Source organism: Taeniopygia guttata, chromosome 8 (genome assembly GCF_048771995.1).
Source record: "Taeniopygia guttata chromosome 8, bTaeGut7.mat, whole genome shotgun sequence".
NCBI classification, from domain to species: Eukaryota; Metazoa; Chordata; class Aves; order Passeriformes; family Estrildidae; genus Taeniopygia; species Taeniopygia guttata.
The window spans coordinates 8,307,662-8,324,017 of NC_133033.1; the positions used below are offsets into that span (position 1 = coordinate 8,307,662).

At 41.3% G+C, this 16,356-nt stretch overlaps 1 protein-coding gene across 1 annotated transcript; it reads right to left on the bottom strand.

The window, feature by feature from the left end:
* Nucleotides 1-1,588: 1,588 nt before the first annotated feature.
* On the bottom strand, nucleotides 1,589-16,322 carry CMPK1 (cytidine/uridine monophosphate kinase 1). Its single transcript, XM_002192248.7, has 6 exons — nucleotides 15,924-16,322; nucleotides 7,162-7,308; nucleotides 6,142-6,294; nucleotides 4,567-4,643; nucleotides 4,386-4,482; nucleotides 1,589-3,906 (listed from the first exon to the last, which is right to left on the bottom strand). The coding sequence occupies exons 1-6, from the start codon at nucleotides 15,996-15,998 to the stop codon at nucleotides 3,865-3,867; spliced, it is 591 nt and encodes a 196-aa protein (XP_002192284.2). The 5' UTR covers nucleotides 15,999-16,322; the 3' UTR covers nucleotides 1,589-3,864.
* Nucleotides 16,323-16,356: the final 34 nt, after the last annotated feature.

Here is a 16,356-nt window from a genome sequence, read left to right on the forward strand (position 1 = left end):
TGCAAGATTAAATTATTTCATGCTCCTGTATCTCCCCTAGCAGGCTTATAAAGCTCTGCAGATCACAAGAGTGTGCATATTGCTGCTGTATGAAACCATAGTATGTGTACATGTATATGTATTAATATTTTTACATTATCTAATTATCTCCTTGTTACCTGATCAGGCAAATCCTCTTCACATCGTCTCGCAGTTTCCATTTGCAGCCACTAACCCTGGGATGTTTGGACTGTGGCAAGGGCACAGCCCCGGGTCTCCAAGCCCTGCTGCACCACGGGTGCAGGAATAACCTGCTTGTGCCAAGGAGCCAAATGCTGCCCCTGTTCACAGCCTTCAGAGACATCTGTGCCACAACAGGAATACTCTAATACTCGAACTGGTCCTGAACCTCACACCAGAGGAGCAAAGTAATCCCCTAAGCTGCAACTTTCCTAAATGCTGGCAGCCAGAAACTGCCAACTGGTAAATGACAGCTGGCAGCTCTGCTCTGAACTGAGTGGTTTTTCCATTTAACTCTCCCCTTCTCCCCAGGTCAGCCTGGGCAGCAGCACACAGATGTAAGACACAATTCCACAAGACCTCAGAACTCCCTTATGAGCCAGCTCTTCTTATCAAGGACAAATTGCTCCTGGTGGGGGATATCTTACAATGAGGCAATCCTCAAGTGCGTGTTTATGGTCTCCTCTGCTTGCTCCTATTCCCAAAGTGAGAGACTTAACTCAAAATCTCTGTCCAAAAGGTACAAATCCAATGGGCAGCTTTGCCCCTTTCAGTCCATCCTTGAGGAGATGCTACAACTTCAGGGTGAGGTTTCAGCAAAAGTTTAGTCTCTGCAGTTTACCAGCAGAAAGGTATCTAGCACTATTGAAAAATCCTCTGCTTTCCCCCACCCCTTTCAGACCAGCTCTGCAAATCTTTCCAGTGTAAAGTTTCAAGTTGGAAGGGATGATCTACCTTAGAGGTCTTTTCCAACCCAAATGATTCTATGATTTTAAGTTCAACAAGTTGTTTAATGGGAAGCTACACATGACAAAACAAACTCTTTTTTTTAACAGACCCTTACATAAAATGGGCTCTTTTAAAATGAGCCTGGCAGCCTCTCAGTTTCTTTTCTAGAGAATACTGTGCTGTGCAAATCTCCTTTAAAAGAACAGCCTGGAGTAGAGCACATACACACATGCTGCAGAGCCAGCAGAACGGTGGTCAGGGGATCAGCTGCTGATTGAGCAAGGAATTATGAGAAATCCAGGCCAAAAATGTCTCCAACAGCAAGTGCACAATAGGTTTGTGTTTCCTACACCACTCCAAGTCACTTTTCTTTCACACGTGTGCTAAATGAATTATCACTGCACAATTAAGTGAATACAGTCATTTGATAAACCTGTATAATCAAGAAAAGGTATCAATGCCACAGGCATTGATCTCCTGTGCTCAAAAGGACCTTCAGGACTTCAGTTTGATGGTGAGAACTGACTTCTATACACATATCTGTGCATGCGGCCACGTGAAGTATTTAACTCTAATACTTACTTTATACAGATGGATATATATGAAAAATATCCCTTGTGACAGATAACTTAAACACTCATTAAGCCACAGAACAAAGTTTATTGGATCTCCTCAAATTCTTTATACAGTTTTGCTGCTAAATGGACACAACACATTTGCATATTGCCTTTCATTTTTATTTCAATCAGAAGTCCATCTTGAAAGAAGTGATAACACATTTAATGGCATCTTCAATAAATAAAATGACAAAAAAATCTAGTCCTTGCACAGACACATTACAATCCACTCCAAATTCGATACTGCCAGAACATTGTTGGGTGTTTTTCTAAAACCTGCTTCAGAGGTTGTTTTTTCTTTGTTTCAGCACTTAAATAAACAGAAAAGTATATGATGAGACAAAATTCTGAACAGAACTTGTAAAACCCAGTAACTTAGAAGCAAGAGTTAATGAAATCTCTCTAACTGGATTAAAGAACCCAGTTTGAAGTATTTTTTGAAAAACCCTGATTCTAACCTTCATATTAAAACATGCAGTTTTGCTGGATCCTATCCATGTCAGCTTACTTAATACAGAGTTAACAAGAGTTAAATTTCAGGTTTTCTTATTTTATTTATTTTAATGAGAAATTCATGAAGTGAGAGCATTGGCCGCCCATGCTCACAAAACCAGACATGGTCCATATATTCTGCAGTAGTAAACAGCCATTTGTGGCCAGTCCATTGCCTGGACTCCCACCAGACTGGAAAATCTACTGCAGTTTACCCTTGGTTCTGCACCCATCTCTTCCCCAGTCCAGGAGCCTCAACAACCTCAGTGAGATGAGAATTCCTGAAAATAGAAATCTGACTACAAGATGAGGACCAATACATCTGATTCTAATTAAAAACTAAGCTTAATTTAAACCTTCTCCTAAATGAAGTCGAGACTAAAGAAAAGCTAAGCGTCAAGATTTCCAAATTGCAATTCTGCGTAATTAGCATGTCACAAACCAATTAGAGCGTCAGTTAATGTAGGAACAACCACTCCAGCACTAAAATCAGTTAAAACTCTCATCTTCATGCCATCAGTGGAAGCTTAGGGCACAAAAGGAATGCATGGTCGGGCCCCCCCAGACCTATGCATAATATATAAGGGACAGAAAAGCTTAAACAAAAGACAAAATTGCACCACATCTGTGCAAACATTTCAACCAGGTTGTTTCAACCACTTTCCTGCTCACCCCAGCTCCTCCTGCTGACTGCATTTGGCTTATTCAAGAGAACATGGGGAAGCAGGACTCTGTTTCAGGGAATGAAACTTTTTTCTGCAATTATCTTCCCCTCAGCTGACCCCACTGCAACAAAAGTGCAATAATTTACAAACTTCTCAAACAAACAGCTATTAAAATTACACATTTTAAGGGAAACATATTCACTAGTTTAACCATAAAAATATTTCCCCAGGTAACAAACCTTAAAGCATTTGGTAACACAGTATTTCAATAATAATAGAGAGAATCCATTCCACTTGTTACAAAAGACAGAACTGTCAGAAGATTTTGCTTACTGTACACTTCTTAAGAACTTTGCCATCTTGTGAAGACCATGCTGCAGTTAAGAACATAGCTATCATTTAAGATAAATGAGTATTGAAATCTAAACTGACTTTCTTAATCTTTTGCAAATGAAAACAAGGAAAAATCCAGGGCCATGTCATCCAAGAACTTGCAAGACAGTTTACATCCAGAGTCATAAGGAAGCACCACTTTCCATAAAGTACTTTGTATGTCTGTTCCTGAAAAGCATATTTAATAGTATTTTGACAACTGCTAAAACAGATTCTCATACTAACCGTAGCTTGACTTAGAGAATTCAGGTCTGGAGATATATAAGGGAATTTTGGGCAAAATTATACTTAAAAAAAAAAACAAAAAAAACCAAAACCTGCTAAATTTGGTCCAAGCATCCAAGAAAACCCAAGGTATATGGGTACTTCATTGATTAATGCTGTTCAGTTGATCTTTAAAAAGAAAGTAGGAGTACAGCAATAAGGAAGAAGAAGGACTGCCCATGATAGGCACAGAACTGTGACAGAATAAACAGTTTCTTTAGAAAGATGTACTAACTGTGATTCTGCCATGTGAGCAACTGAACTTGCAGTAATGGAGAACCCTGAAACTTGTATACTATAGACACGAGAAATTATTTCCTATTTAAAAAACAGATTCATTTCTAATCAACTGTTTTACCAATCATCTTTAGATATGTGAAAAAAAAATAAAAAAATCTTTTAAAATAATTACAAAGAGTGGACTGCAGTAGCAGCTATTCAAGCAAGATTCAAGCACAAGTTTAAATGGAGTTTCAAGCTGGGAATTAGCCTTCTTTGTCGAAAATTTGTACAACTTTTTCAAAAACCTAAAACGATAAAGAAGAATTTTATGAAGCGTTCATCAAACAGTTACTCCAAGTTAAACCAACATAAACAGTATTTGACACTACTTTCAAAAAAATACAAGGTTTTTTAAAAACATTCACAGTAATTCTGTAACAGTGATACTGGCATCAGTTTTGGGGAGCAGACAGAAGAGCAACACTACTTGAGATGAGCAAAATCTCAGGAAAATGAAGAAGGCAAGACCCTGTTAAACATAGAGACACTGGAAATGTGTTTAGTTCAGCTCACACTCAAGCAGAACAGATCAATTTCCTCAAGTTATTCACATCTTATTGAGTCCTTCAAGAGTCCAAACAAGAGTTCCACAACATCCCTGAGTAATAACATAATTGCTTAATTAGCAGGCTAATCACACACACACACATACATACACATCTCAGAAGAAATGCCAAAAATATGCACCCTGCCATCCCCATGTTTTTTTGGCATATATACTTACTTCATCAACAGATTTAGAGGCATCCACTTTTCTGACTTTTCCCATTCTCTCATACAAATCTATTATAGGCTTAGTAGACTGCAGATATGTATTAATTCTAAGAGAAAGCACAAGGAGAAAAAGAACACATTACATAGAAAAATATAAAGAGAAGGGAACTGAAAAGTTTTGAAGCCAGTACCTTTTCTCCAGGCTCTCCCGGTTATCATCACTCCTACCACTGCTCTTGCCTCTTTCAAGACAGCGGCCAATACATATCTACAAAAAAACATCAAAAGGATGACTGCAGCCAGGAACACCAGCTGCCATCCTGACAGCAGGAACAGACAAAAATCCTATAAATCTAAATTGGCCTGGCACACAAAACACAGTCCTGATTTGGTGGGTGCAACCACAAGTCACACAGGAAGTTAGCGTCTTCTAGAGAAGGATGATGGTTTACAGTCCAGTTCTTGAGAACAGCATTGGGGTCAGAGGAAGTAAAACCAACACCAAACTCTGTGATTTGACTGATCCCCAACCCGAGACATAAAAAAAGAAAACTACCTGATTTTCAGGCTTTCCGAAAAGCAGCATGTCAAATGGGACTATTACTATATGTCTGCACTAAAGGAAAGTCACTGTCTGTTCTCTCAAGAATTTTGTAAGGCAAACTGACAATACTAAGTTACTGTCACTTAAAATGTTCTTACCTGACATTGCTATAATGAAGACTTTAAAATCTAAGTAAAAAATGAAGTACTAGAAGCTAGAAGTAGTAGCTAGAAGTGTCCCAATGAACTAAGTTTTTTAAACCTTTAGCTAAATAAGCAAAGCTGACACATGTACACTCTGTGCATACTCTTATCCTACTCATGCAAGAGGAAAAGAGTTGAAAAATATTTTCCTACTCAGTACAACCATTGTAAAGATCATTTAGGCATTGCGTATCTTTAGATCTAGTAAAAAATCAAAATCACAAAAATTAAGCCCCACGAAGTGAAAAAATTAATTTAGTCTTATTTAAGGTTTTAACAGAAAAATAGTAATCCTTCATGTGCTCTTTAAGATTACAAAATGATTGCACATAAGTTTAAAAAAAAAAAAAAAAAGAGACCAAAATCTCAGGAAGTTGGAGAAAGGGGTAACAGGAAAAAAAGTCAGCTTAAGGTGCTGGGATACTCATAACAGTTTTTATGTTCAAGGGCACTGACAAATTAAAAAGACAGCACATCACGGCACTTGTTAAATGAATGTAATGCATCACTGTCAAAATGCCCTTGTAATTTAATGACTTGCTGAATAAAATGTTGATTACTGACTATCCTCATAGTTACGAGTACAGCTCATAACTATGAGAATAAAGATTGCTGCTGCACTTCAGAATTAAAACAGACATTGCACCAAGTTCATTTTGGACTAAACAACAAATTACTTAGAGTAAACAGAATAATATTTTCTGAAAAGTAACAAATATTTTTTAAAATGTATTTAAAGTTTTGATAAATTTTCTTTAAGAATGCAATTGCCTGGAGTACTTCCTCAATATGATTTATTCACATATGATTACACCAAGTGTTATTAGCTGTCTATTCCAATAAACAGGCAGCCTTTCATGTGCTAAAACAAGTTGCCAAAAAACCCTTCAAACACCCAGGCCAAGTTTTCCTTCTACTCTTACATTAGTCCATTCTCCCTGTCAGAGTTTAATTGTTCTTCTTGAATGATTCCCACAATATTGCAAGAAAGGAAGTGACAGAATTACACACTTCATTACCTCATTGTCACAATCAAAAAAGAGAACAAAGGAAACATCCGCTTTGCCATCCATAGTCTTAGTCCAGCCTTGAAGATTATCTTCATTCCTGGGAAATCCATCAATCAAAAACTTGTTCTTCTGGGAATTGGCAGCCATTGTTTGATCCATAGCCTGATAAAAGATAATTCAATTGACAATCTCCTGCACATATTTATCTACTTATTAATTTACCCCCAAGATGTTGACATGGTAAATTGAGAAGCATTTATTTTAGGATTATTGCAGATTTACAAAATGTGCTTTTGTTTCACTTTCAATGCATGCTGGTTAATTCACTGATGCACCAACACAGCTATTGTTAAAATTGAATTAATTATTTCACAAAGCTTAAAAATCTCGTAACAAACAAATCTCATAACAAATCCCAGCTTTAAAGCTTATTTTCTACAAGATACCGGGAAGAGTCTTTACACAATAAGACATCAGAACATCCCTGATCTGAAGTTAATTTGGAAGGAAAAGCTCCAGATAAATTTAGTGCCATGAACAGCAGCCTTTTTTTGACTTAAAAGAGATACTCTCATTGTTTTCATGGACGTCCAACAGAGGTTGAAACTTTTCCTTTCACAAGAACATCAATAGGTGGTCATCTCCTTCACCTGACTATCTATTTTGATAAAACTTACAAATCTTAGTGCCTTTAAGGCCTCCAATGTCCAAATCAGATATGACTGAACGGACCAAGAGGTCCAAAAGCTAGTGCAGGAAAATAAGAAATACAGTTTCACTGCTTTTCCTAGAGCCACTAAAAAATAAAAGAAAATAAAAATAACCCATTTTCACAGATCCCCAGGTATGAGAGGCCATCAGCTCTCCAGCAGTCAGAAAGAAACACAAGTGATTGCTGAGAGAAGCAGCTCCGTGTCTGCCCATTCATACTGCTCACACTGGAGGAAAAGCAGTTCTGTCAGAAGACAGCCACTGCTTTGTTGCTTACTCTGCAGGAGTGACCCAGCAAGGAAATAGCCCTTCCCTTACCCTCTTCAGCAAGCTGATTGTTATTTCAACTGGCACGATCTCCCCCTCCTTAATGTAGTTCTCAATGAGTTCTCCATACTGGGAGCCCGGCCTTTTCCGCTCGTCCCGGAGAAGGTCACCAGCAGAAAGGTGTGTGTAGCCGTACTTCTGCAACAGAAAAAACAAACACAGGCTCCCTTCAGTCAGTCTTTGTGCAAACCTAACATCAGCCAGCAGTGTCAGCCCTGTTTACCCTTGCACTGCAACAGGAAAACCCAGGGAACAGCATCTTGCCAGCGATGGATGTGCTCCACCTTCAGTGTGCAATCTGACAATAAAGCACGCTCTGCACGTAACACACACAGTAAGAACCAGAGTCATTAAGGATGGAAAAGACCTCCAAAATCATCAAGTCCAGCCTTTGACCAAACACCATAGTGACAACTAAACCAAAGCTTTAAGTTCCACATGCAGTCGTTTCTTGAACTCTTCCACGAATGGTGACTCCAGCACCTCCCTGGGCAGCCTGTTCCAGTGTCTGACAACCACATCAGTGAGGAAATTCTTCCAGATGTCCAACCTGAACCTCCCCTGCTGCACCTTGAGGCCATTTCCTCTTGTTCTGTTGCTGGCTGCCTGGGAGAAGAGGTGGACTCTTATCTTAGTACAAACTCCTTTCAGGGAGTTGTGAATGACAAGGTTTCCCTTAAATCTCCTTTTCTTCAGGCTAAAACCCCCCAGCTCCCTCAGCTGCTGCTCACAGGACTCACTCTCCATTACCTTTCTCTGAACACACTCCAGCACCTCAATGTCTTTTTGAGGTGAGGGGCCCAGAACTGGACATCCTTGGGGAAAATGCTCAACAGTGCTTTGGTCAGGTATTTCTATACCATTTTCAAAAGCAGTTTTGTTATGTTTGGAAACAAGATAAGACAATAATTTAGTTTAATTACCTACTTAAAGAAAACACATAGGGTGATTGCAGGTCCGTTGGAGCACAAACAGCCCTCCAGCCCCTGCTACCGCCTTCCCTGGGATGACCATGGAGAGCAGCCCTTGGGGAAAAGCAGTGACTTCTCCTAAGGATGATGTGGTAGATTAAGGTAAATAGCTACACTGGTTCCACCTCTGTCACACCACATAGAGTAAACAGAGAGATCAGATTCAGCTCTATCAAGATGATAGCAGTGTGCAGGAAAACAGCACACACCATTGCTCTTTCACCTCAAACTACAGCTAAAATAGTCACTTATGAAAAATACTGATGGAAGTATTTAATAGACATGAACTTCTCAGGCATTTATCATTGTAAATAGATGCCTAGTGCAAGCACACAAATGCATTCCTATCAAAGAGAAATGCACTGTTACAAATAATCATTTTCTCAGCTCATTTAGCACTGCAAGAAAACTAACAAAGTGCACTATGCTCCTCGACCAAATATAAGTCCATCAAAACAAGCAATAAAGACATCTCCTTGGCATTACCTAAGTTAGCTATTCTTCCAAAACACAGCACACACGTAACATTCTCATCTGAAAGTTTTTACACAAAACAAAAGCAGCAGCAAAAAACTTCAGGGTTATCAGTTTGGCTGCAGCAACATCCAAAGCAAATTTCAAACAAGGTGTCTGAGAGGCATAATAATGTGACTACACACTTGCTGAGGCTGTGAACTTTGGATTTAAAAACTTGGCTACTGAACTAAGTACAACAGAAATATTACACAACCCACTAAGTGACTTTAAAACATTTCAGTTGCTTTCCAATTTCACCCACAAAAGCATGGAAAGTTAGTTCCGCCATAGTCATAATTTAAGAAGGGATATAATTACTTAAATCTCCAAAACTGTACACATTTGGCAAGAAACAGGAGCAAGATTTTGCTGTAAATAAGTGTGAAGGAAAAGCTTCACAGACATCCTCTGTAAGCTCACTGTACTCTTGCTTAAATGTACATTGCATTTGGATATGCCTAACTAATTGCAAATCTAAATATTTATAACCTACAGAAGCCATAAACCAGAATAAATTGCTCCTTATAAGCAAGAAACATTACTCTGCTGAATGCTAAATTAACATGTAGCTCTTCTTGCTAAAGTTATAGAATTATGATTTTTTTTTAACATCAGGTTTCTACAAAGAAGAAAACAGGAAGAAAATATAATCCCTTAGGTTTTAGAGGATTACCAAACCATTTAATTTTCCTTGGCATTTCCCTTTTCATGCATGAAAATGAAATGGAGTCAGAAAATTTTTGGAATTCTCAGTCTTTTGCAAGAGCAAACTAAAGTAGTTTTTAACGGCTGAATGGGAAAGCAAAAGACAGAAGTGTTTTAAAGTGCTTTTGTACAAATAGACTTGTTTGAGATAATAATAAATTATATTCAAGACTAACTCTCAGAATGGCTTAACCAGGCAGTAAGAAAAACAAACCTCTCCTTCAGGGGCAAAACATCTATTTGTGAACTGTACTGAGCCAAGAGCCAAAGAAAACACGTGGGTTTAAACAATGCAAACAAGGGGGGAGAACGGCTTGGCTGCTGCTCCACACACAGAAGGCTTCAGAGATGTGGAGCTCGTCCTACCCTTGCCAGTTTTAATCAAGACGTTCGGGGCACAAAGTTTTCTTTTATTTTAGGCCAATAGAAACCCTCAGCAGGCATCCTGAGCTGCAGCAAATCATCGCAGCGCAGAGGGCTCGCAGAAGAGAAGAGACTGTGACATAACCACACAAAACATGGGGCAAAACGCTCTTGGGGCTGGACAAGGTCTGCCCTGTGGCAGCAGGACTGCCCAGCAGGGCCAAGCACATCCTGATGCAATCCCCAGAATGTGACTCATTGCCACTCCTGCATTCTCCTCCGCAATCAATAAGGGAGCAGGACTGTTACCAAATAATGAAACAGGTTGCCAAATAATGAAAAAGCAGTTTCCCCAGCTCTTACTAAGCACATAATGTCAGACTGAAAGGATGACCTGAAAAAAAAAAAAATAGGTCAAAAAATAATTTCCAAATAGTTGGATGCCAAGCAGCTAAAATTTGGAGAGATTTTGATATTACAGAGAAGAAAAAAGAAAATATAGAATTAACTATTCTAAAATGTATTTTAGAGATAATGTTTTCTGCTATCTGTCAGACCGGTGTGATCTATAAGAATAAAAAAAGATTAAATTGGTAAGTTACTATTACACAAGTTCTCATTACTACACAAGCAGTGCAAACCCTTGGTGCTGTGATGATTTGCTCTAATTCAGGACACTTGCCAAGGGTTTCTCTCAGCTAAAAGAAAATTTTGTGCCCCAAACACCTTGATTAAAACTGGCAAGAGTAGAGTGAGCACCACATCTATTTATTAGACAAGTTCTCACTATTTTTAAAACAATTGTTTGAAGTATGGGTCTCTAAATATAACTTACAAAAATCAACTGTGAAAGAAAAAGTGCTGTCTTCAACACCACTCAAGATCATCCTCCTCTTTTGCTTTAAAAAAATAAAAATAAAAATATTTTTTTTTAAATCCCAGTGAAATGGAAAGGTGAGCTCAAATTTCCATCAATCCCATCACAGCAGCAGTGCATAGAGTAGATCAGATTACCACTTGCTGTTTGATCAGCCTGGCCAGTCACAGCAGGACACACTGGGACACACGAGCTGTGAGCTCCACATCTCCAAATTCCAACCCGAGACTGCAGCCTCCCCGAGATGCCCTTCCAGCTTCCTTCTGTCAGCTGGGATTTGCAACTTTTCACTCTGCAGACAGAACACGCTTTGTTTTCAGCAAATACAATAAACAGTTGCATAGGAATAGAAATCCATGAGTCACATCAGGCTGGAAGCAGGTGGAGTCTGCCCCAGCAATCTCGGGCAGCCAGGGAGGATCAGAGGTGTCAGGAGGGATCAGAGGTGTGCAGCAGCTGACGCTGGGACTCCTTCCACAGCCCCTTCCGAGGGGCACAGGTTTAGTTCTGGTTGAGCCCTGGTGGTCCTGCAACAAATCTCCCCACTAAACACACAGCTTGAGACTTCCTTAAGAGAGCAGAAGCCAAGAAGCAAGAGAAACACAAATTACTGCTTTGACCTTGACTCCTATCTTGGCTTATCATTGTTAGTTTGAAAATGAAAGTCACAGGGCTTAAGATTTAAACAAATAAAATACAAACTTTTATTGCCCTAGTTCTGACCTGTCATATCTTGGGCAATCTTAATAAATAACCAAAATTTGCTACATACACCATTCAAGAACTAGTTAAAATAAAAACAGAACTGTGCAAAGCAGTTCTTCTCGTGCAGCCTTTGGGGTTTTTTTAGCCTAGAAATCTCTTGTCTGTCCTACTAGCATGTGGAATTAAATCTTTGGGGTACAGATTATAATGCAGCAATAGACCTTCCGTCAGCTTATTCCAGTTTTAAAAAATGAAGAAATTTTTTTAGTTTGAAAAATGTTCTTGTCTCTGGAACACAAAAACAAACAAAACCCCACATTAACAAACCAAAACACACAATGGACATCCCACTGACAGTGCCTCCAAGAGAGAGGGAGGCAAACAGAGCACCCCAGCTGCTTCAGGAGCACTGACTCCAAACAGGGCACACAGTATGTTCAGGAAAGTCCAAAATTTAATGCCTAGTGTTCTGCAAAATGGAAATGTTCAGGGATAAACCTTCAGGAGGTAGATTTAAACACTCACCATGTTTTTTAAAAAAAGCTCCAAAGTTCAGAAATATAAATTTATATTCTGAAAATCAACTATGAAAACTTAAAGCTAAGTAGAATACTAATACATGATACTCATTAAAGAGATTTCAAAAGCTGAGTTTAAAGCAAACAACTTAAACCCTGTTTTTATTTCAAGGAAGTTAATGCTTTATCACAGCAGACTTCTAGAAGACAATTAACACATGACAGCAAAACCTAAATCCTCTGCTACTTTCAGAGGACCATTTCTGATACAATGAATACTTCTTTGCACTGTTTCCTTTACCCTGGGAAATCTCCTTATCATATATCCCAAAGCAACTTAACAGCTTTTTCCATTTGGATATTAACTTATGCCTTTATAAAAACGAGAAGGCTGAGCATCCCACTTTGCGGAATTAATTTTAGATTGAACCATAAACACACAGGATAGGGCTGTGGTGGAGGTGAATTATATTTTAGGTACACAGAGAGCAATGCCTTGCACAGCCCAAATCTCTACAGATCACCTTGCCAAAACAAACAGACAAAAAAGTACAACTCAAATCTTGCTTGGAATAAAGACAAATTATTTAGTTACTATTCTACCCACCAGCCAAAGAGCTTTGCATCTCAAGCAGAGGTTAGAAGGATTTAAAATTTAAGCACAAGAAAGCATATTGTGTGCAGATTTTCTGAATGCATTCTTTTTCCTTGACTTTACCGAAATGATTTTTTACGCAAAGTTCAGAAGTCAGCAATAAAGCACATTTCATTATCTCACAGTCACAGAAGATACAGTGTGGAATGCATGAAGGTTATTGCAAGAACCTGCATTCAAATGACATCATTCAACTATAGCTCAAATATTCTGCCTCACACGACAGCCACGCAACAGTCCCAGATGATGGCAGGCTGCACCTAACAAAGCTGTGCAAGGTTTCAGGAGTTAATCTGCAGAGCTGGAAGGGAGAGGATAAGAACTTAAGAGGGAATTCTGCTTCATCCCTCTCTAAATAGGAGGAACTGCTCCAGAACAGCAGCAATTCTGCTGTATTTGCATTTCCCTGACAATTCTGTGTCTGTGGAACATGCAGCAGTCTTCCCTCCGTATCGGAGAAAACCAGCCTGGTTCAGCTGTCTCATCCAACCTTATCTGTGGAGATAAAGAATCCTAATCACTTACCCACTGTTCCCTTTCTTACATTGTGTCAATACCCATTTCCACTTGTTATTAGGTCTTCTTCCTTCAAATAATTTCTCCATTTGTGTCCAAATTTGGCACAAATACATGCCTTCTCCACATTCAGGGACTCCAGCACACATATTGAGCAGTTATGATTTACAGTAGTATTTAACAAATACATATTTCCCCTACAACATGGGATACCCATCTCCCTTTTTTGGGAATGTAAAGCACAATCTGCAAAAAAATTACAAAACTTCTTCAAGAAATTGTTCCCAGGTACTTAGTACATAATATCCCCTTTACTCTACAAAACACAGACACCCTTGGTTTTTCATAAAAATGGTTTGATGCTAAATTCATACAAGAGCTCACCTCAGCCAAATGAGACTTCTTCCACATGTGATGTGCTCTGTCCCAAATCTCCAGCATGAATAGCAACCAAGACGTATTTATAGCTCATACTGACTTTTTGTTCAGCACAACCTTCAGCTCTACAGCAAGATACTGGGTCAGATTCATTCCAAATGTAAACTAATATTATTCCATCCATTTACAACAAGGATGAATGAGGTTTATTATTACTCAGCTACAGCCCCCTTTTCTCTGTGGCAAACTGCCAACAGGGTTTAAAACACAAATAAAAATGCACTTTCAACCTAAAGGCAGCATTGACTGCACACAGGCTGCTGGCTCGCCTGCAGCAGGGCTCTCTGGGGGCTGCCAGGGCCCACGGGGAGGATTTGTGCTTAGACAAGCTGCTGCTCTCCAGTACCTCTGCTGTGTTTCACCCACACTTCCCTGTTTCATGTGCCCTTTTTCTAAAGTTTTCCAGCACACTTGCATCAGTCCAACTGTTCTTTAAACTACCTCAGACTCTCCCTGCCTCCCAATTTAGCCAGTGACTCTCGTGGAGGTGTCTGAGCCAGCAGGAAGGCTGTCCTTTGCATTCAACAGGTCTCAGTGCTTTCTACTGTCAGCTCACTGACTCCAATAAACTTCTATCCATGCAGTGATTGGATTAGCAGAATTAAAGCAAACTTGCATTTATTCGAATTTGAATTTCCCTTTTCAGGCTTAGAGAAGAAAATAAATACTGCACAAGTGATGATTTTCTTTTTGCGTTTCTAGCTGGAAATATGATTTGAGTAGCAATGGCTCATTTGAACTCCTCCTTATAAAGTGGTCTTTATCCAATTATATCAGCCTATCCAGCTATAGGCATTTATCCTCCTAAACACAGGCCAGCAGCCACACAAGGTACTTCAGCCCTGAGGCTACACTAATGGTTTGCTGAAAGCCATTAATGACAGCCTACAAGGTTCCCCTATAGTTTAAGCTCATTTGTTTGCTGTGTGCCAAGGGCTGAATTTGACCTTACCAAAAAGGCTTTATGAGCACTGTGAACCTTCCATCCCACAATTTAATTTAATGAATATGCTGGTTTGAATGCGAGTCTGTAATTTGAGGTTTAAATCCTTCAGAACTAAAGTCATAACGGTATTTTTCAGTCTGGACCAAATTCACTTAACTTAGTTATACAACACCGAGGTCTGGGATGTAGCAGCAGCGTGGATAAACTATAACAGCACTCCCAGGGCACCATCAGAACACAGGACACACACAAGGAGTCTGTTCCAGGAGTTTTGGGGTTCTTTCCCACCAACAGATTCAGGAACAGGGGCATCACCACAGCTCTTAGCCAAATCTTTCAGTGAAGGTATGCATAAGTTTTGATCCTATATAGCTTTTAATTAGAAAAGTACATACAACTGCTCAGTAAAAAAATAGCTGTTTCAAATCCAACACACGCACATGTTTGGAAGCATTCATCCCTAACTACTTCTGTAATTATCCACCTGGATACACTGTAATTATCCCTGTGGTTTTTGGAGTTTAAAAGGACAGTACTACACCATGTATCATCCACCACTCTTTCTTGCATATTTGTTGTCTCAAAAAGCTGGAAAAAATGTATTTGGAAAACTGAAAATTTGATAATATAACTGAAAGTTTAGTCAAATTATACTGCCAGTCTTAGGCTCTTTAAAAAGAAGGATGAATGATCTATGGGATCAGGATATCCTTTGACCTCTATCATATTGTGTCACAGGAAAAAGAAAAAGTTCTATTTTTAACATATTACTCCCACAACTTACTGAGATGGCACTGGGTAAAAAAGCCAACACCCTGCAATGTCTGCTGTACCAGCTGTAACATTTATGGGACAGGCCTCGGGAGACACGGACCTTGATCCATGCCAAGTGCACGTACCCCCAATGGCTATCAGACACATCAGCTCCTCTCCCAGCCCACAGCTCCGGCTGCCCGAGCATCCGGGTGGCAGCCACCGACGTGGCCGTGCAGACGTGTACGGAGCCACCCACTCGGGATGGGCTGCGGGACCGGCCCGGCAAGGCAGCACCGCCCGGCAGCCGGGATGGAGCTCCTGCCTCCGCCAGAACCGGGGCAGCCTCCAGACCGCCGGCGGGGGTCCCCAAAGCGCATGCAGAAACCCCAGTGGGGTCCCCAGGGTGGACGCCGGCACAGGCAGACCCACCAGCAGAGTGTGATCCCGCGGAAATGAGGGAAAAGGGAAAATAGAAAAGGGAAAAGGCTAGGCGGCCTGACAGGAGCTGGAACGGGAACAGAAGGGCTGGAGTGGGGGTTGCCCCACCATTTCACCCACTGAAAGGGAGATGTGGGTCAGTTGTTTTTATTTATGGCCTCGAAGGAGCGAGGAATGGATGGACACTCGACAAGGCAGATATGGGTCCCGCCACGCAGCAGAGCGGGACACGACCCCCAGGCGACCACCCCAAAGAGGGTGACGGACCCACAGGGGGATCCTACACCTCCCAGGACCCCCGCAGCCGCGGCGCTGCGGGTCGCCGGGCCGCGCAGCCCCTCCACCTCACCTCCACGATCCGGGCGCACTGCGTCCCCTTGCCCGCCCCGGGCCCGCCGAGGACGAAGACGACGACGGGCTTCATGAGGAGAAGGAGGCGGCGGCGTTGCAGCAGCAGGACAGCGGCGGCGGGGCGGCGGCCGTGGGGCGGCCGAAGGGCGGGCGGGGAGCGCTGGGGCCGAGGCCGGGACCGTGACCGGGGCTGTGACTGTGGCACCGCCGCCGCCGCGCTGTCCCCGCGGAGGGAAAGTGCTTCCGGGTCCCGGACGGGGCGGGGCGGGCACGTGGGCGCGGGGCTGGCGGCGGCGGCTCTGCGGGGTCTCACAGTACCGGACCCTGGCTGGGGAAGGCCGAGGCCGGCGCGGTGTTTCAGCGGGACCGGGCGTGTCGGTTCAGTGTTCGCCCTGGCACGGCCCTTTCCGCCATGGCACGGCCCGGCCCGG